Genomic DNA, 24,340 nt, shown 5'->3' on the forward strand with positions numbered 1-24,340 from the left:
GGGGCCATTTAAAACCAGGATTTTTTTTTGTCTGTATAAACATGAATGCAAAAATTCATTCATAAATGTGAAATGTACACATCATATAACTCAAAAGCAATGGCCGAAAATCGTGACAATATTTAAAGGATTAAAACTGGCAAAAAATGTAAGACTTGAAAGTTGAAACAAACTTAAAATATTTAAAACAAAAAAAAAAAACTTATTTAACTCTATTTTAAACTTAAATAGATATACACAAGTTATTTGATATAAATTTGATGTCTGTGACTCTAATTATTGGAGTATGTTTCTTAACTTCCAACTGTGTTAAAATTTGTAAGTGGATATACTGACAATTTACATAATGTATGATGATGAATAATCATATCTCTTGTTTGAATATAAATATCAAAGAGAAAACATCGAACTAGCAATATTAGAAATTCAACAAGGAAAAAAAAACAAAGAACTTGCAAAATAAATAAATTAGTTAAATTAACCTTGCTTGTGAACAGAAAAAAATACACAAAGCCCCTTTTCAAAGTAGATAATGGAGGATTCTTCTCTCAGATGTAAATCTATATTATATCTTCGACGCTTTTCTTTATTCAGATAGGTACTGCCCATCAGAACGTAACTGGTATAACACATGATATATGGCTCTTTGGAACCACAGAATAATTATGTTTATTTCCATATCTTTACAGACTTGTCATGGCTGGCAGAAGCAACCATCCCTGTCACTGGTGATTGTGCTAGAGCGGATATTACACCTTCATGAGCTGGTATGGTCATACATTTATTTTCAGCCATGTTCCATAGCTCCAATGACTGCAAACCACATTAATGAAACAAATGAAAACGAGTTTCTTAGAAATAGTGTAATATGCTGCAAACAGTTGAGAGGGGGAGAACTCAGCAGTCATCATCAGGGGACTGGAGTTGATCGGACTTCCAGAGTTTAAGCAAAGTAATCATTGGAAGAGGATAAAATTAATCTCATAATATCTTATTAGATATCAGAGAATACTAAGTGTGAATAAATTTGTGAAGAGAGCAGTAGCTTGCTCTAGAATATAGCATTAATTACACATGAACAATAGGTGCGTGCACACAGCGCACACTAATTGAACTAAACTAACTCATTATAACAGAAATACTCACTGGCATCATTAATAACTTTCATCTACTGAAGAGGCTAACTGTACAAACAGTTAAGCAAGAAACCTGAAAAATATAGTAGAAAACTCAGCTTGATATGTACAAACATACCTGGTATCCTCCAATAACCAAGAGGTTGGAGTAGCTTGGGTGAAAAACACAAGATTGAAACATGTTTCCACTGGAATTAAGTTCATGAATGCAATCACCAGAGGCAAGTGACCAAACTTTGACAGATTCTTGACTGACAGATGCCAAATAATCTCCATTTGTATCCCAGCATACACAATGTACCTCTGCAGAGTGTCCCTAGAAATACGTGTAATTCTAAATATAAATAGATGTGAAAGGTTTATATAATAAAAAGTAAGGATGAATTCTATTTTTTATCTAGATTTATTGAAGTACAGTGTCCTTGTTTTCACCTGTAATGAGTGCATTTGCCTGTCAGTCTCAACATCAAAGACAGACACAACATTGCCGGATGCTGCAGCCAGAAGGTGTCCACTCCTCGGCTGAAACCTAACCTGTGTAGATCCTCCCTGCTTGAAAAATTTAATGAGGTTCAGAAGAGATAATATGCCAAATCTGTCAGATTTATGAAAGCAAAATCAAATAAATTTCGCACATGACCTTAAAAACGCGAGTACAAGAATATTGACTAATATTCCATAAGCGAATCTCATTGTTATCATCACATGAGCAGAAAATATCATTTTTCTTAGGGTGAAAATCAAGGGATGCAACATGTGAAGTATGACCACTATATGACTGCAAAGAAAAGCTTGGCTGCAAAAGTAATAGGAAAAGGTGAGTCCCAGCTTTAAGCAAACCAACATTTTAAATAGATACTATTGTCTCAGGAATATTGACTAATATTCCATAAGCGAATCTCATTGTTATCATCACATGAGCAGAAAATATCATTTTTCTTAGGGTGAAAATCAAGGGATGCAACATGTGAAGTATGACCACTATATGACTGCAAAGAAAAGCTTGGCTGCAAAAGTAATAGGAAAAGGTGAGTCCCAGCTTTAAGCAAACCAACATTTTAAATAGATACTATTGTCTCAGGAATAAGAGGTATAAGCTTTGAACACTTGATTTCATTTTTATGCTAAACACCAAATGACATATATTAAAAACAAACAGCAAGACAAGATAGTTCATATAGATAAATACATATCCCTTTGATAAAAGTTTTATCCATCCTGGGTATAAAATGTAATTTTAAAATGAGGAGTGTCTGTCAAACATACAACCAAACCTTACACCGCCAAGTGGGCAATTTCTGTTTATGACTTTGTGTCTGAAATTTTAAATCTGTGAAACAGGATGATACACAACTGCCATCAACCTAATGGCTCAAGAAGCTGTCAAAACTTTCAGAAACAGAGGTGAGAGGTTTCAGTGAAAGTTGTGTCTTGGTTTTCATGCCTATATCTCTTATTGATAGTATGATTAAAATCAACCAAGGAGCTAATCACTAACTAGTTTATAGCAATTATCATATTACAATAACTATGTATTTATACATGCTAAAAATATGCAAATATTCTAAAGTAGATATAATATGCTAAAAATTATTGGACACGGGACCAAACAAATAATATTTTGCTGAATATTGTTGAGTCGGTAGGACCTAAGCCAGCAAAAACTAATAAAAACCAGGACTTGCATAAAATCTCTTTTGATTGTAGAGACTTTGATAGGAATCCAAATCAAAGAGAAACATAAATTGTAATATTGATTAGAAAATAGATGCATTACAGAAGAAAATCCACAAATAACCCCACTCAACCCTCCCACTCTGTGCCATCATAACCTTCAAACCTTGAATCATTCAGTTGCAAGTGATTGAGTTTTTCCTTTCCATTTCTCCGAACACCACTAAAGCCAAACCTCAACTAACACTTGGAATATGAGTCCACAACCGCAGTAACACTATACTGATCATGTGGCTCCATTTTCACACCAAGCTTGTGAACTTTCCTCCCCAAACAATTGCATAAAGGGAAAGCATATGCAAAACATACAACCTCTTTTTGGTACTTCCTCACTTGTTCCAATCCTTCTTTCCCTTCAACAACTCTATTAAAATATTATGCTGCTTAAAGGGCATCATAGGGCGTGCACACCAAAGGGTTCGTACAACGACAACATGCACTATGGACTTGCAGCAGGTACAACGTACGCGCCATAGATTGCGGCAACAAAGATGATGTGCGAACCACACGGAATTGCAGTGGGAATGACATGCGTATTGGAGACGTATGCAACAGGGGATATCTTGTTTGTGCCTTCACTTTGTCTAGGTCAAAGATGGTAAACCCTGTGTGACTTATTTTCTGAACAAATGGGCTATCTCAATGTAGGCTAGGCCCATAAGATCTAGAGTGAAACCTAAACCATAGTATACCAATTTAGTCTCTGATCTTCCTCATACGTCAGAATCGAGTCATCAAAAAATATGCTCCCATGATGAACCGTTCAACCTCGACTCAGGTGGAAACAAGTGAACCAGTGGTTGGTGGATGTAGTTGAGGCAAGGTTGCCTCAAGTGGTCCACAGTTTGGGGTTCTGATTGTGGTCTGGGGCAACTAGACACTGTTATTTCTTTCTCTGCGACTGCTACATGTGGTTTGGCATCCGACAATTATAGTGCATATGGTTTATCGATTATATTGTTAGAGAACCAAACATCAGATGTTTTCCATCCCTTCTTACTTCTCTCTACTTTTGCAAGATCCATATTCAGAGATTTTCCCCCGATCTGATGGGGATGTATCTCGAGACACCCAGACCCTTTATTACCATCGGAGTTTTCTTCATTCCTATTCATCTGACCTAGAGCTTTTACATCAGTTGGGTTTCCTTCATTGCTCCTCATTTAACCTAGAGCCTTTACCTAGAGTTTTCTCTGTGACACTGTTATTGCATCTGTCATTGAATTTTCTGATCACAGCTATTGAAAATGACGCCGTCCTCTTGCCACCAAGACTAAAACCAAGTGCGGTTGCACCCTCCATGCTCATGAACACCAACTACAATTTATCACGCGAATGAATATCGTGATCTTGATCTTCTAAGAACCTTTCAGCTCTTGGGATCCACCCAATGGGATATCCAGTTGATGCATCTTAGCCCACATGCTCCTCATTTAACCTAGAGCCTTTACATTGGTTTCGTCTTCCTCTATTGTTAATTTCTGTGACACTGTTATTGCATCTGTCATTGAATTTTCTGATCACAGCTATTGAAAATGACGCCGTCCTCTTGCCACCAAGACTAAAACCAAGTGCGGTTGCACCCTCCATGCTCATGAACACCAACTACAATTTATCACGCGAATGAATATCGTGATCTTGATCTTCTAAGAACCTTTCAGCTCTTGGGATCCACCCAATGGGATATCCAGTTGATGCATCTTAGCCCACATGCTCCTCATTTAACCTAGAGCCTTTACATTGGTTTCGTCTTCCTCTATTGTTAATTTCTGTGACACTGTTATTGCATCTGTCATTGAATTTTCTGATCACAGCTATTGAAAATGACGCCGTCCTCTTGCCACCAAGACTAAAACCAAGTGCGGTTGCACCCTCCATGCTCATGAACACCAACTACAATTTATCACGCGAATGAATATCGTGATCTTGATCTTCTAAGAACCTTTCAGCTCTTGGGATCCACCCAATGGGATATCCAGTTGATGCATCTTAGCCCACATGTCCTTTATCTTCGAATAACACTGGCTTTCTCTCAGATCCGGCAGGTCGGAGCAATTGATAGGAACCCAAATTATCGAAGAAAAAACTATATTATTGATTGGAAAACTAGATGTGTTACAGAAGAAAATCCCGCTATAAACCTAGAGCTTTTGCTCCTTAAATAAGAGATGGTGCTCTCTTTGACCAACCTAAAAGGTTCAACTGAAAATGATGCAGAATGATTCCCTGTCCCTTTTCCTCCACTGCACCCACTAACTGCCACATAAGAAATTCTTTCCAAAATTCCCCACTCAACCCCTTTATAGGGATTAGCCCAAACCAGGTATCTGACCAGATTCAGAAACCTTTAAAAAATGAACTCAAAAACTAATTAAGCCAAATAAGTGCCAATAGCATGATCATAAAAATGCACTTTCTTGTAACATTAAACATAGGTGTTAGAAAGTTGAGATAAATATAAAGATATAATTTTCCTATAACTATATTTACTTTTGCACTAAACCTATACACAACACCTATATATAATGGCATTCATTGCTAACATTAAGTAGGAGATATAAGGTTGGTTTGGTGGTTAGGGTGAGAGTTATGGTGTGTTTGGTTTGAGAGAGTTAGGGAAGAGAGAGTTAGAATAGAAATGAGTAATTTCTCTTGATTGGTTTGCAAAGAAATTGAGTAGAGAGAGTTAAAAAGTGTGGGTCCCATCCACTTTTTATTTTTTCTCTCAAGTGAGGAGAAAGAGAGAAGAGATACACCACTTTATCATATTTCCAATCTTACCCCTTTTGTTTCTAACACACCTCACTTTAGCATAAGTCTATTTTGGTCTTTTCCGCCATCAAACACACTTCTCTCTTCTCTATTTCTCTCTTTTCTCTCTTCTACCAAACAATACCACATATACTCTATTTCTCTTTTATTTCTCTCTTCTCATACTCTTTCTCATCTCATTCTCTCTTCACACTTTCTTCTTACAACCAAACATACCCTTACAACCAAACATACCCTTAAGGAGTAGCGTGATAGGCAGGTTGAGGGTTTATCCCCACCCACAACATAGCACAGACATACTAACATATGCCATTCCAAAAAAATAAAAATCTAATAGTAAGTAAAATTATAATCCCCATGGGGAAGAGAAAATTGCATTCAATTAGAAAGAAAGAATATCATAATCACATATACTCAGGAAAGGTCAACATTAACAGTCAAAAGAGAATCAATTAAAATAAACAATTACATCTGCAGCATCCCAAAGCCGCACAGTTGTATCAAACGAAGACGTTGCCAGCTGAGTTGAATTTGGTCTGAAGCGAACGTCGGTAATAATAACAGTGTGTTCCTCTGGTGTGCTCTGTGTTTGCAGTGTCTCCATGTTCCACAGAACAACCTAAAGACAAGGGATACAATAAGCATCTGTATCTTCACAATAAAAGTCAGTTCGTTGCGAAGGGTAAAAATGAAAGTGAAAAATTAGTGGATCTGTTTATAAGTTTAAAATAGTATTGAAAACTGACCCATGAATCCTTCACTCCAATTTTTCTCCCCGTATCATAATGATACTAGAAGTAAATTTCTGATGCTATTCTTATCTTCAGATAAACCAGAAAAACATGCCAATACCCAATGAATACAAAATTAAAGCACGTGTTCTATGCAATTCAACTTAGAAAATAATGACACTTGTTAGTTACCAATACAGTTACAGGTTTGCTTTTATAGATGGTAAATAATGACCTTAAGTTATTTTTAGGTTTCACTTTGGTCCCTTAAGTTTTTTTTGTTTCATTTGGTCCATTAAGTTATAAACGTTGGATACTTTTGTCCCTTAAGTTTTTTTGGTTCCAAATTGGTCTCTCAAGTTACAAACGTTAGACACCTTGGTCCCTAAGTTACAAAAATTACAAATATTGGTCCCTAAAACTTTTTTGTTTCATTTTGATTCATTAAGTTACAAATGTTAGTCAATTCAAACCCATAAATTACAAAAATTAGAGATTGCCTGACACAAAGGATCAAAGTAGCTCCCATTTAAAAAAATTAATTCAAACCCATAAATTACAAAAATTAGAGATTGCCTGACACAAAGGATCAAAGTAGCTCCCATTTAAAAAAATTACTTTACCTCAAAACATTCCCCCATCCAAACACACTCTAGAGGACCCAAGTATCTAATGATTGTAACTCAAGGGACCAAAATATCTAATGTTTGTAACTCAACTCTAGGGACCAAAAATTACTTAAAAGATTCATGTGTTGAACATTTATAACTTAAGGGACCGAAATGAAACAAATAAAAATAACGGATTGGATTTTTAAGGTTATCGTATTTTTAGAGAGCAAAATAAAAGCCTTTGAAACATAAGTAAATGTATTAGTATCAGTCCCCGTGAGCTTAGCTCAATTGGTAGGGACATCGCACTATACGTGCAAGAGCCCAGGTTCGAACCCGGGACACTCCACTTATTCACCTTTAAGGTGAATTTTCTAGCCACTAGGCTACTTAACCAAAAAAAAAAAGTATTAGTATCATCAATTGTTGGTATTAAATAACAATAACAAGTTTAACTTCATGCAAGAAAACAGCAGAGAAAATGGCTGGTCCTTCTTTACCATACCTAATGTATCAGTATTAAACTTAATTTTAAATTTATCAAATTCTTTATTTTGAAACGGACAATGTTAGTAATTAGTTGTTAGGTTAATTTGCCCGGATTTGAAACCAGGACCTCCAACACCTTTAACCCTTGATCAAATTATATAACATGTCCATCAGGTTTCATTCAAGATTTCCTAGAAAACATCCCTCACATATCACACAATTCATAATAGGAAACATCCCGGATGCAGGTTTTAACTTGTCAATGCATGTATCACAATTCATAATCAATAGGAGCAGACAACAATAAGATCGAGATGGAATCACCATTGCAGCTGATTCAAGTGTATTATTACAAACATGTTAAAATAATTAATCTTGTAAAGGTTTTAATATAAATAGATAAAAAATAAAAATAAAACAATTTTAGATCTTAATTTAGAATTCATTGGCAAATATTTTTATTTGTTCTGGAATTGTGTTATAACTACTTGGTTACTCTACTATCTCCTTTAAGGCAAAAAATTAAAGAATTAAATTCTTTTACCTTCTTGTCATGTCCCGCACTGGCTAATATTTTCCCATCTGACGAGAAATGACAGCAAACAACTTTTCCATTGCTTTTGCGTATAGAACCAACTTCATTGAAGGAAAAGGCTGAAATGAACCAATACAGGCAACGTAAATAACAAGAACTAATTTGTACCAAAAAAAATAAAAAATAAATAACAAGAACTAATAGACACATAAGTACATTAAATTACCTTTTGAAGCATCTGTAGCATGCTCAGAAGGGTTCCGTTTCAACGTCCCAAATAAGTCCTTCCCATCACCATCATCTTGTGAGAGAAATGATTCCACATTTTCATCTAAGGAGCCAACATCTCCAAAATGTTCCATGTCATCCTGCAACTAAAACAAAGTGAATTATCGAGTATTAATTACCACCTGTTAGACTGCAACTTCAAAACAATAGGTTTCAGGCTTCAGCTAATAATATAGGGAAACAAAACATAAATTCTAAGAATTTAGTGAACATTTAATACATTATGAAACTCAGTAACATAACGAGAGGAAACAGTAGCAACTGCAGCATGCAGAGTAAAAGCAATTAAATAGCACTAATATTAGATAATTCAAGTATCATTTACATCCGCAATGAAGCATCATCATGCTATCTTAACATAATAACTACAAGCAGGAATCTTTTCGCTTTTCAGTAACAAATCATATGCCAAAAATAGAAGGGATTGTGTAGCCACATACTCCTACTTTAATATACAGGGTGGTGTACTATAACATTTTTTTACATCAAATGTTTTATTTGGAAGCAACATATGTAGGAAAAATACATTAAAAATTCCCCGGGTAATACAAGTTACATAATATACAAGTTGATTTACCAGCTGGTTTGTGGAAGATGCAAGACCGCCTGCTCCTTCAGTACCATACATCATCAAACCTTTGGATACACCAGTAACATTCTGCAAGTTACCCACCATAGCAACCCCATCACCAGGAGTATGAGTAGATGGAGTTGATGGTTGAGAATTAGAAGGGCCATGTGTATTTCCTGTACCAGTACTATTCGCAGCTCCTGAAGATGTAGGCCCTTTCCTTTTTCGGTTATTCTATAATATAGGATGTAAATAGTCATATATAGTGTAAGAAAATAGCGCAAATGGAAACTTATAGTTTAAACATTATTATTAGTAAAGGAAAAAATAAAAATATCTATGACTAATATAATTATAAAGAGAAATGACATTTGAGACAAATTTTACAACAATTTGGATGGTTAACGCCGTTCAAATATTTGGTTAATGGTGGCATTTAACATACACAAATGATAAAACTTGTGTATCATACTCAAATCAATATAGGCCATTGATTTATAATTTAAAATTTCAATGGTCGTGATTTTAGAAGAGTGTCTTGATGTGATAAGTATGAGATTTTTATTTTAAGGGGCACTCTTTAGCATTTTCCTTTATTTTAATTCCAACATATTATCTTCTCTTTCCTTTTCATGTTTGTATCTTTCTGAACTTTGTTATTGGTACTCGTGTTCATCCTTCACAATCACAAACCCAGAAAATTTGAAAAATGAAAGGATAAATGGCAAGTTATAAAGATTAGATATTTAGATGAATCATAAGTACCAACAAAAGAAATAGAGTACCAAGGAATATCAAACCCAGAAAAATCGAAGCCCAACATTATCTTTTCACATCAAAGCACACCACCAATTTGTGATGATAGAAGATTTGGACGGAGAAGCAAAACTCGAGTTCAAGCTCTTCAGAATGCAACTCTGGAGGAATGTTTTTATCCTCGCCAACATATTTAAATTAGGATAAATATGCCATTCAAAAAAAAAACTTAGGATAAATATGTTTTTAGTCCCTATATTTGTCCTATAGTCAAGAATAGTCCTTCATTTTTTTATGGTGAAAAAAAAAAAAATCATACAATTTTTTCCGTAATTAAAATTGGTCTCTGCCGTTAATTTTTCAAACAGAATGCTGATGTGGCACAGTGTGGGCCCGTTGTTTTTAGGGTTAAATATATTTTTAATCCCTACTTTTTGCTTTATATTTCTGTCATGATTTTTTATCTCTACTTTTCATTCACCTCGTGCATATCATTCAAAATTTTAAATTTTTTCCCGGGTTCATGTTTAGTAGATTATATGAATCTCTTTTGCAAAAGTTTAAATTTTTTTAACAAGAGATGAATTAAATGTGAATATTTAATTTTTTTGCACATAAAAATTCATAAATAATTCATCTTACGTTAAAAAATTCTAAATTTTTATGGGAGATGTTCTTATAATATTATAAACATGAATACAAAACATCATTCAAAAATGTGAAAGTACAAAAAAGTTTGATTAAAAGTAAGGACTAAAAGTTGTGAATGAAAATATTTCAGGGACCAAAAGTTGTTAAAATAAAGACTAAAAAAACAAAATTTAAGATATTTATCGGGACCAAAAACTTATTTAACTCTTTTATTTATTTATTTATAATAGTGTTTAAAGCTTGTATTTCGTTGGGACATATGTTTAAATTTTACTATTTGTTTGTAACCAAAAAAAAAAAAATTACTATTTGTTTAGACTAAATACTCCGGTAGTACTACTATAGTACTCCCTCCGTCCCAAAATAAATGACCTAATTTGTCTCGATGAATATTTTTAAAATATATGATTTTTTTAATATTTAATAATAGATGATTTAAAATATTAATGATTAAAGTTGTGCATTGGCAAACGTAAAGATGATCAGCTAAGTATTTATTTTGGGACGGACGAAGTATTATTATTCCATTTTGGCTTGTTAAAAAAAAAATAGCTTAAACTTTAAACTTGAGCTATGAACTATTCCCCAGGAAAGAAAACCCGACAGAATCACGTGCTGCTGTCTCGTGCTCTATTTCTAGAAAAAAAAATCTCATACTTCTCACATCAGTACACTCTTCTATAATCATGACCATTGAAATTGTAATTTTTAAATCAATGACCACTATTGAATTTGAGTATGATACACAAGTTTTATCATTTGTGTATCCTAAATGCCACCTTGGTTAATTACGTTCAGTAGGTTAACGAATATAAAAGGTGTCACAACTCAATAACCATCCATTGAACATAATTAACAAAAAGTTTGAATGTCTTTAACCACGATTTTTAGGTGTTCAAATATACATGGTATTCATTATAACCGTCCAGATCAAGTTCAAATATACATGATTTTGATTTTTGAGGTTTTCAAATATACATGCATGAAATGTATTAACCACAATTTTTTTTCAAAGAAATTTGTGGTTAAGCGTGTTATGTGGATGGTTAATGAGTTGCGACACCTTGTTATATTCATTAACCATCTACTAAATGTGGGGTGGGTGGGTAGCTCAACTGGTTTGAATTAAAGGTTAAAAGGAGTGGGAGGTCTTGGGTTCAACCCTAAGCTAAGGAGTAAAAAATATTAATCTAACAAACTAACAATGGCTGTTTCAAAAAGGAAAAAAAAACTACTAAATGTAATTAACCATCTATTGGAATTGTATTAACCATCTGAATTGTAGTTGAATTTTGTTGTTCCATTTTGAATTGAAATAACACAGCTAAATTGCAAATAAAAATAACAAGAAAAAACACCTGAACCATTTGCTGTGGATGCAAAGGATCCTGTTGTTGCTGGGAGATGGATTGTTGCATCTGTGGCATGTTGATCTGCTTAAAAAATATTACACACAAAAATATATCAACAAATAGATTCTTAATACAAACTTTGTATTCTAGCCTAATATACTCCCCCTTCTGTCCCAGATTATAAGGGGAAGACCAATTTTTTGTCCTAAATTATAAGGAAAACGACCAACATTTACCATGTTCCAAAAACTTATCTTTTCCAAGAATTGTTTTTACTTATTCTCATAAAATTAAATGCAAATTGCATTTACTTTGCTCTCTCTCCCATTCTCTCCAAAACCAATAACTAATGAAAATTGTTTTTAAATCTCCCTATGAAACTTATATCAAGGAAAACACAAAAGGACATACTCCAAATTATTATGTTTTGGTTTTCTTAATAAGTGTGAATTAATTATTTTCCTTATAATTTGGCACGGAAGTACACTGAACATTATACTCAACAACATGCACCCAAACCCAGAACAATTTACCCAAATATATTACTACTTTACATAATGTCAGAGCCTTCTAGTTAATTTTTTCCTTCTTTTACCTAAAAATAATAAAGAAAAACCCAAAAAAAAAAAATAGAAACACGACATGACCAATCCTGGTCTGATGCCAAGAGGATGGCAGATGGGTGGAGCAGTGTTTGACGATGAGGGTAGGCTACAAGAGAGAAATTAGCAAAATACTGTGTCAGCATTGTAAGGCCCATTTGTTTCAGATTTCAGGGCTGATGAAGGCTGGGAAGGGTTATCTCTGCCGACACAAACAATGTTGTTCAACAAGTGGCAGGTGCATCTGCAGATTGATATCAAGGAATGTCTGACGTGTTTTACTTTTTGGTGCAGTATTTTGGGATTTTCTGCAAATTTTGATGATTAACTCTCTTCAATCTTCATCTCACTGATCTTCTACCTCAAAGATATCAAATTTCTTCATCTCGCTGATCTTCTACCTCTTAGATATCCCTTTTGTTGGTTAGTTAGTTGGTTGGTTAGTTAGAGGGTTAGAGGGTTAGGACTAGGAGTTAAGAAAATGTTAGGATGTGATGTAATAAGCAGGGAGGAATAGGGAAATAGAAGGGGTAGATGTCGGGAGTTGTGGGAGTGGGGTTGCGCTCTCAAATTATCCCTAGAGTCTGTATTACTTCATTTTGTTCCTCTATTCTAATCATATTGACTAATTTATTGTCTCAAGGGTCATTTGTATGTTGAGAGGCACTAATATTCAGATGTGAATATGTAAATAGATCGTAGTCAGGTGAAAGAATAGACAAGTAGGGGGCAATAACTGTTCATGTGAAAATTTAACCCATGGATCATCCCCAAGCACAGCCGAACATTCAATGTTCAGGGCAGAAAAGGCATAAAGTAAACTCATTAATTTAAATCATACAAATTTTTCTATCAGAGTATTATCAACTTCATATACCACGCGGCTGGAAAGATGCATAGGATAAATGATACCTTAGATGAAGTAGATTGCATCGGAGAACCTATAGGTCCATCATTTGCAGTTGGTTGACTGTCTTTCACATTCAAACCTCCCCTAGCTAATCCCCTTAATCGCTGTGGATCCATATCTCCATACACTTGTGAATTGCCGATATTTCCTTGTGCATGTGCCTGGGCAAGGAGCTGCTGCTGTTGTTGTTGTGGCAAAAGCTGAAACTGATTTGCACTCTGAAGGAGAGGCTTTTGAACTTGAGCTCCAAAACCCGGGCGAATTTGTTCTATGCCCTAGGATGATTATTCATTTAAACAAGATCAGATATATTGATAGATATCTAAAAGTGAACTCAAGGCTCATAACAGAACTCCAGAACTCACAGTTAAAGGCCATCCTTTTAATGTAAGACCACCAACTCCCTGATTTAATCCTGATAAAGGAGAAGAGAATTATTGAAACCTAGAACGATGGTTATTTCATGAAATAGTGTGGAGATTTTGTTATAATCATAGATGATGAAATTAAATCTTGAAGAACTTTATGAAAAATGAACCATACAGATACCCAAAACTGTAAAAGCCAAATAAATAAATAAATTATCATGTTTTGTTGCCTGTTTTACAAGATATAGAGTGGTGTAAATCCAAATTCCTTTAAAATTTCAGATACGCTTTAAATCCCTTTTCCCCAGTAGTTCAGACCTGCATTTGTGATTCCAGACTTTGATTGCATTCCTCCCTGCCCATAAATGGAAGAAGGATCCATAGGTAAAGATCTTTGCATGTTTCCCATGTTGACTTCGCTTTTGATATCCTGCTGAGGAGGAAAAATTAGAGATGAACACCTTAAAATATAGAGTACAAAGAAAGGAAGGAAAGCAAAGGAAAGAAGTGAATGCAGATAAAGACCAAGTAAAGAAAACACATACAGGGATTTGCTGAGTTCGAGCCTGCATTTGCTGCAAAGCTGTCACACTTCCTGAATTTGCTTGAACCATCTGACTGTTGTGCAAAAGGCAAACAATTGTAAGCATGTACAAGACTGCATATATTTCAAGTACAATAGAATTTGCCAATAGTATTTACCCAGGATGATTTGTTGATTTCAAAAGGGCCATTCTAGCATCTAAAAGTGGTTGGGATGTCTCTGTATCCATAGGATTAGAGCTCTTCATCCGATCCTCATACATTTTTGCAGCCAAAGCAGTGGCAGTAGATTGCCCTAGGACTCCTTCTGTGGAGATAGCATGTAGCGGACTTCCAATGGGAGGATGGTTAGGATCTCTTTTTTGCAGCTGAGCTTGACGCATTAATTGCAACTGCTGCATTTGCAATTGTTGTTCTTTCGCTTTAATCTGTTGAGTCTGCAAAGGAAAAAGTATAATGACTACTCTATTCAATCAGATCTAAACTATCATTTCATTTAGGTGAATGCTAAACTATTACGTGAAGGCTCGTGAATCATTTCTGTATCTAGCACCATTAAAGCCAAATGAATAGAAGGGAACTACCTCTAAATATGCTGCAGCATTCTCAGAATGTTTCTCATTTGTCCTTGCAATAAAAATATCCCAGAAAACAGACCACCACTCAAAAAGAAAACCTCCAGGAGCATCAATTGCTGCATTTTGAGTTTTAGCTAGAATCAATTGTGTTACAATTAACCTATAAATATTCCACCTGGGCGATATACGCCAAAAATTTACGTAACCAATGACAACAGAGTATTTAAAAACGGGTCTTAATTAGAGATAGACACCAACTAATCATTTATATAATAAAAAAATCAGGCAAAAGAGAAGTACTCTCTCCGGTCACAGTTATAAGCAAAAGTCCACTTTTCAAATTCATTGAATAATTGATGTATCTGGTCTAGATACATCAAGAGAAGTACTAAAGAACACTAAATTAGTATTTTAACGAACTCTCACCTACTGGATCAGGAGAAACCTTCCCTTCTGTCATAAATGACTTGGCGGTATTGTGCAACTTTTTCTTCACCAAATAATCATATATGTAAACATCAAGCCTGGCAGAAAAAGACAACAAAACAATGGTGGAAATTTGAAGTAAACAACAATAAATATTAAATGAAATTGTCTACACGGATCAATTTTAAATTTTTGTTCAAGTAGCCTAGTGGCAATATCTACTGACTGAGTTATGCACAGGAGGACAGTTTTTTTCGAAACGGCCAAAGTTAGTAAGTAGTTGTTAGTGGTTAGTTTTTTTCACCTCGACAGGACAATTAACTCCTTTAGCCCTTAGCTCAAAACCAGTTGAGCTACCCACCCCACCCGCTCACGAGGACAATTAACCATTAGTTTTAGCTGCATCAAACATAAATTAATACACTTACATCTTATCAGCTTCCCAATTACTCTGCGCCATAGTTTACCGTTCACAAGCAAAATTAACTACAACAAACCACAAAATTCCACATGATATCCAACAAATAAGCTCAATTTGAATATCACAATAAACAATGAGAAAATAAAATTAATTTAATTTAATCAAGAAAATTTTAGAACAGATTGCACAACCAACCTCAAAACGCGACAAATAGATGGATCAAACTCCTGCATTACCAATTATGAGATGGATGGATACATGCACTCACGATCACATCAGCAGTTAATTCTAGAAATCATAAAATATGAAAAAATGAATTCCCGATCAAGAAACAGAGGCTTTCTTGCGAATTACGCAGCTACCGACACTTGATCGCTGAAGAGAGGATCCGAAGTGATGAGAAATGAAGGGGAAGAATTAGGGTTCGTGACACAGTGACTTTGAATGACTAGAGATTGAACTGGTTCATTGACCACAGTGTGAGGAGAAACGATGGAGAATTTGAAAGAACGAGATTCCGAAGCTCAGGCTCGTCAATGAACCGAAGCTGATAAAGTACAGGTTCGGGGGTACAGATCTACGGGTGTTCACCGTTCCGTTAAACCAGTGTTGGAACCAAGTTACCAATTACTACTCTAGTAAAAGTTTACTTTGTAGATTAATTGAATAATTAATGTATCTGGTTTATATTATAGATCAAATTCATCAGTTATTGAATGAATCTGAAAAGTTGACTTTTTGCTTGTAATTGTATCAATGTAAGTATGTAACTCCCTTTTTTTTTTTTTTTGGTTTTTTACCACCAGTTTAATCTGGTTCGGGGGTCAGTTCTGGCATCAAGTGGTTCCAACCCCCTCCCGATCGCAGTTGCGGGGGATCGAACCGTGGTCCTCCCTACCAAGTTCAGCGCCAATCACCACTAAACCAACTAACGATTGGTAGTATGTAACTCCCATTTTAGTTGAATGGTTGTAAGAATTTACTTTAGTCGATAGGAATATTCCATCAGTAAAATTGAATTTGACTGTGTACGCAGAATCTGGATCGTCTCTCCTGTTAGATCTAAACCATCCATTAATTATACTATAGTGTTGATTGACCGCTAACATTTAATGAAAATTGAAGGCTGGATCTAGCAGCTAGGGCCGGACACAACCGACCTAAGAAAAAAAAATTATACCCAACATTTAACACTTAAAAAATCAATTTTAACATTTAGCCACAGTTAAACCATGGCTAAACGGAACATTTTTCGGAACACTTTTCACTAAGTTCTCTGGTAACAAGTGTCAACCGGAACAGCTGGAAAAAAGAGTTCTGGTAAGCATTAGCCACGGTTAAACCGTAGCAAAACTTTGAATCTGAAAAAGTTGTTGCAAACCCAATCTGAAGAAGAAGATTGAAAACACAAACTAGTTCGAGAAAGGGAATGGAACATACGGATGCTACAAAGGTGAAAACTCATCACGGATAAACAAATAATTGGTGAAAAAACTTAGCCCTTTTCTCTATTCCAACTTTTATCAATTTTCATCTCTCTCCAACCTTAGCCCTGTTCTCCTATTTCGTCTTATAAAAACTAATCATGGATAAACAAATAATTGGTGAGAAAAGAATGTCTGTGGAGAAGTTTATTTGGCGGAAAGCACAAAAGATGAATTGAGCAAACACAAATTAGGGAAGAAAGTATACAAAAGTTGTTCAAAACAATTAAATAGTAGAATTTACGGTCAATTTACTCTCAAACTACTTGGAAAATATTGGGACCAAAAAAAACTTGATTAAGAATATTTAGGATAATTGACGACAGATAATTATATGATGTTTTTAGTAGCAAATTAGGGTAGTTTTAATAGTAATTGAAGCACAAAAGCAAGCAAATACTTGGAAAAATGAAGTTACTTGGCCCAGAAGCAAGAAAAGTGGAAAAAGCAGTAAAAAAAAGAGGGCGAAAATGTAATAAACAACGCGATCCATCGTACCAACGATGAGATCTAACGTGGCGCGATGAGAAGGCGGTTTAAACTGAAGAAAATCTGCAACAAATCTTTACCATCGTACAACGATGACTTATCATCGTGGCACGATGAAGGCGGTTGAAGAAAGCAGAAAATCTGGAGAAGATCTTCCATCGTGGCCACGATAAGGCAAAATTACACGCCATTGTGGCCACGATAAGGCAAAATTACACGCCATTGTGGCCACAATGGGTGCGATGGACGCGTAGAAAAAGCTCAAACCCAGTTGAAAAACTATAAATATAGTTTTCCTCCTCCACTATTATTCATTCAGAAATCACTCAATAATAATGATACTCAAAAGAGAGTTAGGAGAACTCTAAGGAGGAGGCAAGGAGGTCAAGGAACTCCAAGGCCAATAAGGTCCCTTTCTTTGCTGTCTTTGTAATTTATTTTTCCTAGGTTAGGTGGAGTCGTTGAACTCCCTTACGAATGCTTGATTTGTATAATTTGGGTATAAATTCAATTGTTTCTACTTTCAAACTCTTTTATCGTCTGGTTTTATATTTATTTTAATATTGATCACATTCGAATAAAATCTAAGGAGCTAGTGGATATCGGATAGAAAACGAAGCTAGTTATCCCGAACGAAGGACGGTGTGCTAAGGTCCAACATGAGACCATTAAATTCAGTATCTGAGGTCTTAGTATAGGATTAAAGACTTAGTCTAGAACGATAAATTCTACCTGAGGCAGAGTTAGGACTAGTTTAGGCACACGTGACAGTTTGTGACACATTGAGCCTTAAAGGTAACGATACCAAAGTTTGTAACGAAAAAGTGGAACCGGTTGGGGCTATGATATTTAAGCAGAGTAGGGCAACCTAAAATAGGCTCTAAACAGTTTGTAATAGAAATAGGGAACGAGTGTTTCCGAACCTATGTTAGAAGACTAATCCTGATAGAGGGGAACAAGGAAATTAACCACCAAGCAGGAGTAGTAAGGATGGGATTCGAAAACACTTAACCACCCCGCGTGGACACACACGCCTCTTATTTATTCTTTTAGTCATTTATTTTCCTGCAATTTATTTTATCAGCACAACTATCTCCAAACACCAAAGCGAAGGCAAACTATCCTAATTCCTAAGCGAAACTAGTAACTTTGGTACAATCCCTGTGGAGAACGATAACTTATCACTTTATTATTTGGTTGCGATTTTGTGCACTTGTAGAGCCACCATCAATAATTTAGTAAATTTGATAGTAATTAATTTTATTATATTATTATTAATAGTTAATAGTATATTGTTTATTTATTTTTTGATGAAAAATATTGTTTATGTTTCTATTTCTATATCCTAATTTTATGCACATTCATCTTATTTTAACTATAATTTTTTTATTGAGTTGATCGTATTAATCTGTTTTCTTACTATTTTTATGAGTATAGATTGTTATGTTTTGTTCCAATCTATAATCTGTTTTAATTTGTTTATATTTTTAAGCATATCATCTTTTTTTTTTGTATTTATCTTATATTCTTTATATATATATATATATGCATATATATATATATATATATATATATATATATATATATATATATATATATATATATATATATAATTTTTATTTTTTTAGTGAAATTACAATGAAAGATATAAAACTTGCAACGTGGTTAAAAGTAATAAGGATAAATTAATAACTTTAGTGGTAATCGATTTTAATATATTAGTAATAGTAAAGTAATAGATGGATTTTAAGACAAAACAGATCAAAATCAAACTAATGTAAATTTTGGGTGGGATGGGTAGCTCAACTGATTAAGTTAGTTGAACTAAGGGTTAAAGAGTAGGAAGTCCAGAATTCAAGTCATGATAAAAGAAGAAAAAATTAACATAATATTTTAATACTAACTCTCCTAACATTATTTATAAAAAGAAATTGTAAATTTCCTTAAAAAAAAAAAAAACCAATGTAAATTTGATGGGTTTGAAAATCGACCGAACCGCAAGTGTAAGTGAGGTCCCAGGCGACCACATCCACAAGACAAGTCTTGCTCTGACGGGCAAGCTATCTATCCACTCCGAGAGACAGTTTGGAATTTAGATGGCTTCATCAATTGTTAGTTCCATTATTCCCATTTCGTCTTTTCAACCCAAACAACAACGCTTTCCCCTTCGTGCTTCGGCAGCATCTCCGGCAACTCAGAAAGCCCGGTTCGTTGCTCGCCGTAAAGAGTCTGTTTCTGTTCAACAACTCCAACGTCCCCTAAGTAAGTAATGTTACTTAACAATTAATAATATACTTAAATTAATTAAATTAATTGTTCTACTCTTGTTTGTAGTTGAATACATGAGTTTACCGGCGAGTCAATATTCAGTGTTGGATGCAGAGAGGATTGAGCGTGTGAATGAGGATACATTCAGATGTTATGTTTACACAATTAAGTTTTTCACTTTTGAGGTTTGTCCTGTTTTGCTTGTCAAGGTTGAACAACAACCTAATGGCTGTTGTATTAAGCTTTTGTCTTGCAAGCTCGAGGGCTCGCCTATCGTTGCCTCTCAGAATGATAAGTTTGATGCTATAATGGTGAACCGGATATCTTGTGAGACTAACTCAAATGACTCATTGGTGCAACAACTCACGTCGGACACTATAATTGAGGTTGTTCTACTCTACTTTCTATTGTTTTTGTTAGGAGTCATACATTGGTTGAGAGATAACCCGAGAATATGTTTATAAGTGGGGGGAAATTCTCATTTTTTATTTGTCATGTAGTTTAGTGGCTAGAAATTTACCCTTGAGGGGAATAAATGGGGAATCCCGATTCAAACCCCGACACTTGCATATATAATGTGATGTTCCTACCAACTGAGGAATGCTCATGAGGACAATATTCACCTTACAAATCGGTTTTGTAAGGTTGAGTTAGGCCCAACCCAAATTCTAAGATTGTATCATAGTCTCCTCCGAGATCTGTTAGGTTGGGCTACCTGCTATCAGGTTTCTGCTATTAGGCGACCCGCCATTTATATCCACGCATCCAGCCCAAATTCTAAGAGTATTCTTGTGATTTTTAATTCGTGGCATTTTGATTAAAGTTTTCTTTTGATTGCTATGTTGAATTCAGGTAAGCATTGAAGTTCCTTTCGCTTTCAAAGCAATACCAAAGCCAGCAATTGAATCAGCTGGGACTCAAGTCCTTGAACAAATACTCAAGATTATGCTTCCCCGTTTTATGTCACAGGTTTGTTGATGCTCAATATACTATTTACAAGGTTGATTTAGGATGTGTTTCTATTTTTGTATGAAAGAAGAAAATCACTTTGACAAAGAACAAATTACAAAGGGATAGAGGAACAAAGAGTGCTCCTTAACATAAGAGCAAAACACACACAAAAATGATCAAAGCCATCCAATCCTTGAGATATCTCTTAGGAACCCCATTTAAAATACACGTGCTTTATACCAAATTAAAGCCAGACGTGAGACGCGTAATCTTATCTCAAATCAACTTTTGCTCCACGAGAAAAACTCATTAAAAACATGATAGCTATGCCCTAGTTCTTTGGCACGGAAATGTTCATCTGTTGCCTCTTTACACAACCATAGTCATGAAATCTAATAAGCATAAATATGTCCAGGCGACAAGGACCCACAACGCAATATCCAACAAATTTGCCAACTACAAAAGATTGTTATATTACCAAATGTATAAAAAGTAACCAGGATATTGAATGTTTACACACGTCAGGGTCTGTGAAGTTATAGGTATAATAAAAATTAGAGTCGAAGTTACATAACTTGACAGTTCAAAATTACTTTGATTTACAAAAAGACCCCTCCAACAGCAACTCAATTCTGACCTAGGACTATTTTTTTTTCTTGAAGTGTACTACAATTAAATGATCCAAATCTGACTGTCTCTAGTATCTATATCTATCAAGTTATTAGCTGTCTGACTTGATATCCCTGCAACATCAAATACTGTGAAGATAAACTTATGTAATACAACTGACCAAGGTTGCTTTGGGTTTCAATCACAAACGCGTAGATAATTTTGACTTCATATATCAAACTGTTCTCAACATTCAATCCTTTTGAAATGATTTTGGCAGCAATCATGATAGGAATTTTAACTACAGTATGTTCTAGAAATTAACTAAAAGTTATACAAGGGCTAAATATGGCAAGGCCAAGTTTGAGCTTATAGCTGATAACTTATAAGTTCGTACGACCAACGACCTGTTTGGTAACAATTTTTTCTCACGAGCTTATAAATTTTATTTACTAGCTTATAGTGTTTTTTGATAAGCGAATTCAAATAGATTAACATATTATTTTTTATCTTAATTTTACCCTTGTTATCTTAATTAAAAATAGTTTATGTTATTTCGTATTTATTAGCTAGTTCAACAACTAATTTTACCAACCACTACAAATTCAACCCGCTAGCTTATCTTCTATTAGCTATACTTTATAAGTTCATCCGCTATTAGCTATTTTTTTACCAAACAGAGCCAAGATTGCATTCAAAGCTCACCATAAAAATTTGTATAATAAGCGATAAAAAGGGTTACTCTGAAAATAAATGGAGTATTTAATACCAATTTATATATAATTGTGTTTAAGTATAGACACAATTCCTGTAAAAAAAAAAAGTATAGACACAATAGCCAAAACTGTTTATCCTACATGAATGATGAATCTGACTTCATCTTCAGACAAGGTAGCCTATTTCATAAGTAGAGTTATCATATCCTCACCCAATAGATGCACATGATAAGATACAGGTTCTCATCATCCTGGAAAAAACTATAAAATTTTACTATGCTATTTATATAAGATAATGATTTGATACAAAACACCAAGAATTAATCCTTATTTATATAGAATACAAGACCCCAAATTCTAATCAAATATGGAAACCAATCATAATAGTTACTTGAATCCCAATCCTTATCATGTGAAACCTTTTTACTTTTGTTATGATCTATGTTACTACATGTGACTTCTTGCTAGTACACTCTATTGTTCTATATTCTTCATGGCTAACTAAGAAATAATTATATGCTTCGGATTATGAATCTAAGAGTGTGTTTGGATGGAGTAATTATGCTTCAGATTATGAATTCAATGATATTCATGATGCTAGTTGCTGCTTAGATTGCATACATTGGCACATCCTTCTTTCCTGAGGGTGTGATAGGGAGGCATCTCATAAATTTTGCTGAAGCTATCAATTGGCACTTAACAAAATTTGTGTAAAACTGCAGTCTATTTTCAACTTTGCATTAATTTGATAGTATGATTCACATGTGAGAAAAAATTCTAAATATTTACTGTGTTAAGAGTACAAGCTCTAATTGGAATATATAGACAAGCTCTAATTGGAATAATTACATGTTCACAATACTCACCCTCAAGTTGGTGAATAGATGTTTATCGTTTGTAGTTTGCAAATAAGTTGGCTAATTCATTCTGTTTGCAATCCTTTGTTAACACATTTCTTTTTGGTGCCCATAAGGTATGTCGGCAATTGTTATCAATCTAAGAGAGAGTGAAGGACACATATTCATGAAAGCTAACATCCATATAAACAAAGTATCGGTGACTAGGAAGACGATAGCATTTATACCCCTTTTTGTTTGGTGTATAACCCGGAAAGATACTCTTGACAACACGAGAGTCCAAAATAGTTTGAAATTGTTAATGTGCATGGACAAAAGCATCACACCCAAAGACTCGAGACTCTGCATGATAGGAGCCGAACTAAAATTAGAAGTATGCATATAGTTATAGCCTAACTAGTATTTGCCTGGGTTGGTAGTTACAGCGACAACCAAACGCCCCAATGAAGTATGCATATGGTTACTTAGCTGTCATTGTACCTGCCTAACTAGGCATATAAGATCTTAATTGAATTTTCCTTTCCCTGTCTGATTAGTACTAATATATTCTTACGGCAAATCTATGCTGATAATGTATTAGTATGTTTTTATATAAAAATGTAAAATTGCTCTTTGAGTTCAACTTTCAATTCCTCGTCGTTTGGTTCTTTATTGCTGCTATTGATACTGACTTGCTGACTATGGTTCTACTATAATAGATTGCTTTGCTACTTGAAATTTTGTACTAATTTTAGATATTGAGCAATTTATAAAATTTGATTTACTTTATGATAGTTATTTTTGTTGAACAGCTTGTTAAAGATTATCAAGCCTGGGCCTCTGGAAATACCTCAAGGCAACCTCTTGGGACAGGTGAACTATGAAATAATGGGTAATAAGTAATAACAGTTATCACTGGTGCTGGTTTTAATTTGTAGTGTTGATATGTTATAGTCTATAGAAGTGTTGTTTGTAGTATGCACATTGATGAATTATTGGTTTGTTATTTAAGTATACATAGGTTTTTCTGATTCTTTTAGGACAAATGTAGCGTAAGGGGGGGGGGGGGGGGGGGGGGGGGGGGGGGGTTATAAATCATTGTTAGTTATGATTATGATATTGCAGTTATGGTTATGTAATTTTCTTATGTCTAGGATCTTATTATATATATATATAGTTGGGTTGTTACTTGTAATTGTGAATATTTGATGGAGGCTGCAAGAAAACTGAACTGGTGATCTATATTTAAGTGCTCTCTTATCTGATATTTTAGATTGGAATTTTTTTTTACATTCCAAATCTAAATTTGATAGGAGATGTGTATTCCTTTTCATAACTAGAACCAATGGCAAACAAACTAGTTTTTTTGTAATTGGAAGGTATCAATCTATGTGTGTTCATCTTCCAAACTGATGCGCCGCGTAACAAGTTATGGTTTCAACCCATTTGGGTTGGTGCATTGGTATCGGTTTGGGACCTGAGAGTGTGCTCCTCTAGAGGTCTGAGATTCGAT

At 34.5% G+C, this 24,340-nt stretch overlaps 2 protein-coding genes across 10 annotated transcripts; one reads left to right on the forward strand and one right to left on the reverse strand.

Moving 5' to 3' along the window:
• Positions 1-215: 215 nt before the first annotated feature.
• LOC123898809 (transcriptional corepressor LEUNIG_HOMOLOG-like) lies at positions 216-16,235 on the reverse strand. Of its 8 annotated transcripts, none has more exons than XM_045949851.1 (18): positions 15,670-16,235; positions 15,482-15,539; positions 15,054-15,151; positions 14,634-14,743; positions 14,209-14,486; positions 14,052-14,124; positions 13,825-13,936; positions 13,504-13,553; positions 13,141-13,413; positions 11,633-11,707; positions 8,874-9,101; positions 8,235-8,382; positions 8,018-8,127; positions 6,112-6,261; positions 1,777-1,932; positions 1,569-1,685; positions 1,255-1,452; positions 216-813 (listed from the first exon to the last, which is right to left on the reverse strand). In XM_045949851.1, the coding sequence occupies exons 2-18, from the start codon at positions 15,511-15,513 to the stop codon at positions 670-672; spliced, it is 2,352 nt and encodes a 783-aa protein (XP_045805807.1). In that variant the 5' UTR covers positions 15,514-15,539; positions 15,670-16,235; the 3' UTR covers positions 216-669. The 8 variants fall into 8 exon arrangements, with proteins under 8 accessions (XP_045805807.1, XP_045805823.1, XP_045805792.1 ...); XM_045949867.1 differs by having other exon boundaries at positions 8,235-8,376; positions 13,825-13,939; positions 15,670-16,134; XM_045949836.1 differs by having other exon boundaries at positions 11,633-11,710; positions 15,670-16,105.
• A 3,185-nt stretch (positions 16,236-19,420) lies between these two features.
• LOC123901883 (uncharacterized protein SYNPCC7002_A1590) lies at positions 19,421-23,980 on the forward strand. Of its 2 annotated transcripts, none has more exons than XM_045951727.1 (4): positions 19,421-19,709; positions 19,782-20,101; positions 20,568-20,684; positions 23,623-23,980. In XM_045951727.1, the coding sequence occupies exons 1-4, from the start codon at positions 19,544-19,546 to the stop codon at positions 23,728-23,730; spliced, it is 711 nt and encodes a 236-aa protein (XP_045807683.1). In that variant the 5' UTR covers positions 19,421-19,543; the 3' UTR covers positions 23,731-23,980. The 2 variants fall into 2 exon arrangements, with proteins under 2 accessions (XP_045807683.1, XP_045807684.1); XM_045951728.1 differs by having other exon boundaries at positions 19,424-19,709; positions 23,640-23,980.
• The last annotated feature ends 360 nt before the right edge of the window (positions 23,981-24,340 follow it).

This window comes from Trifolium pratense, linkage group LG1, assembly GCF_020283565.1.
Source record: "Trifolium pratense cultivar HEN17-A07 linkage group LG1, ARS_RC_1.1, whole genome shotgun sequence".
In the NCBI taxonomy this organism is placed as follows: Eukaryota; Viridiplantae; Streptophyta; class Magnoliopsida; order Fabales; family Fabaceae; genus Trifolium; species Trifolium pratense.

Coding starts and splice junctions, on each gene's coding strand:
- LOC123898809 (XM_045949826.1), bottom strand. CDS start 15,513: ATGGCGCAGAGTAATTGGGAAGCTGATAAGAT. Junction 14,125..14,208: donor AAATCAACAAATCATCCTGG/GTAAATACTATT, acceptor TTTGCACAACAG/TCAGATGGTTCAAGCAAATT. Junction 13,414..13,503: donor TAAAAGGATGGCCTTTAACT/GTGAGTTCTGGA, acceptor TAATCATCCTAG/GGCATAGAACAAATTCGCCC.
- LOC123901883 (XM_045951727.1), top strand. CDS start 19,544: ATGGCTTCATCAATTGTTAGTTCCATTATTCCCATTTCGTCTTTTCAA. Junction 20,102..20,567: donor CGTCGGACACTATAATTGAG/GTTGTTCTACTC, acceptor TGTTGAATTCAG/GTAAGCATTGAAGTTCCTTT. Junction 20,685..23,622: donor TTCCCCGTTTTATGTCACAG/GTTTGTTGATGC, acceptor ACTTTATGATAG/TTATTTTTGTTGAACAGCTT.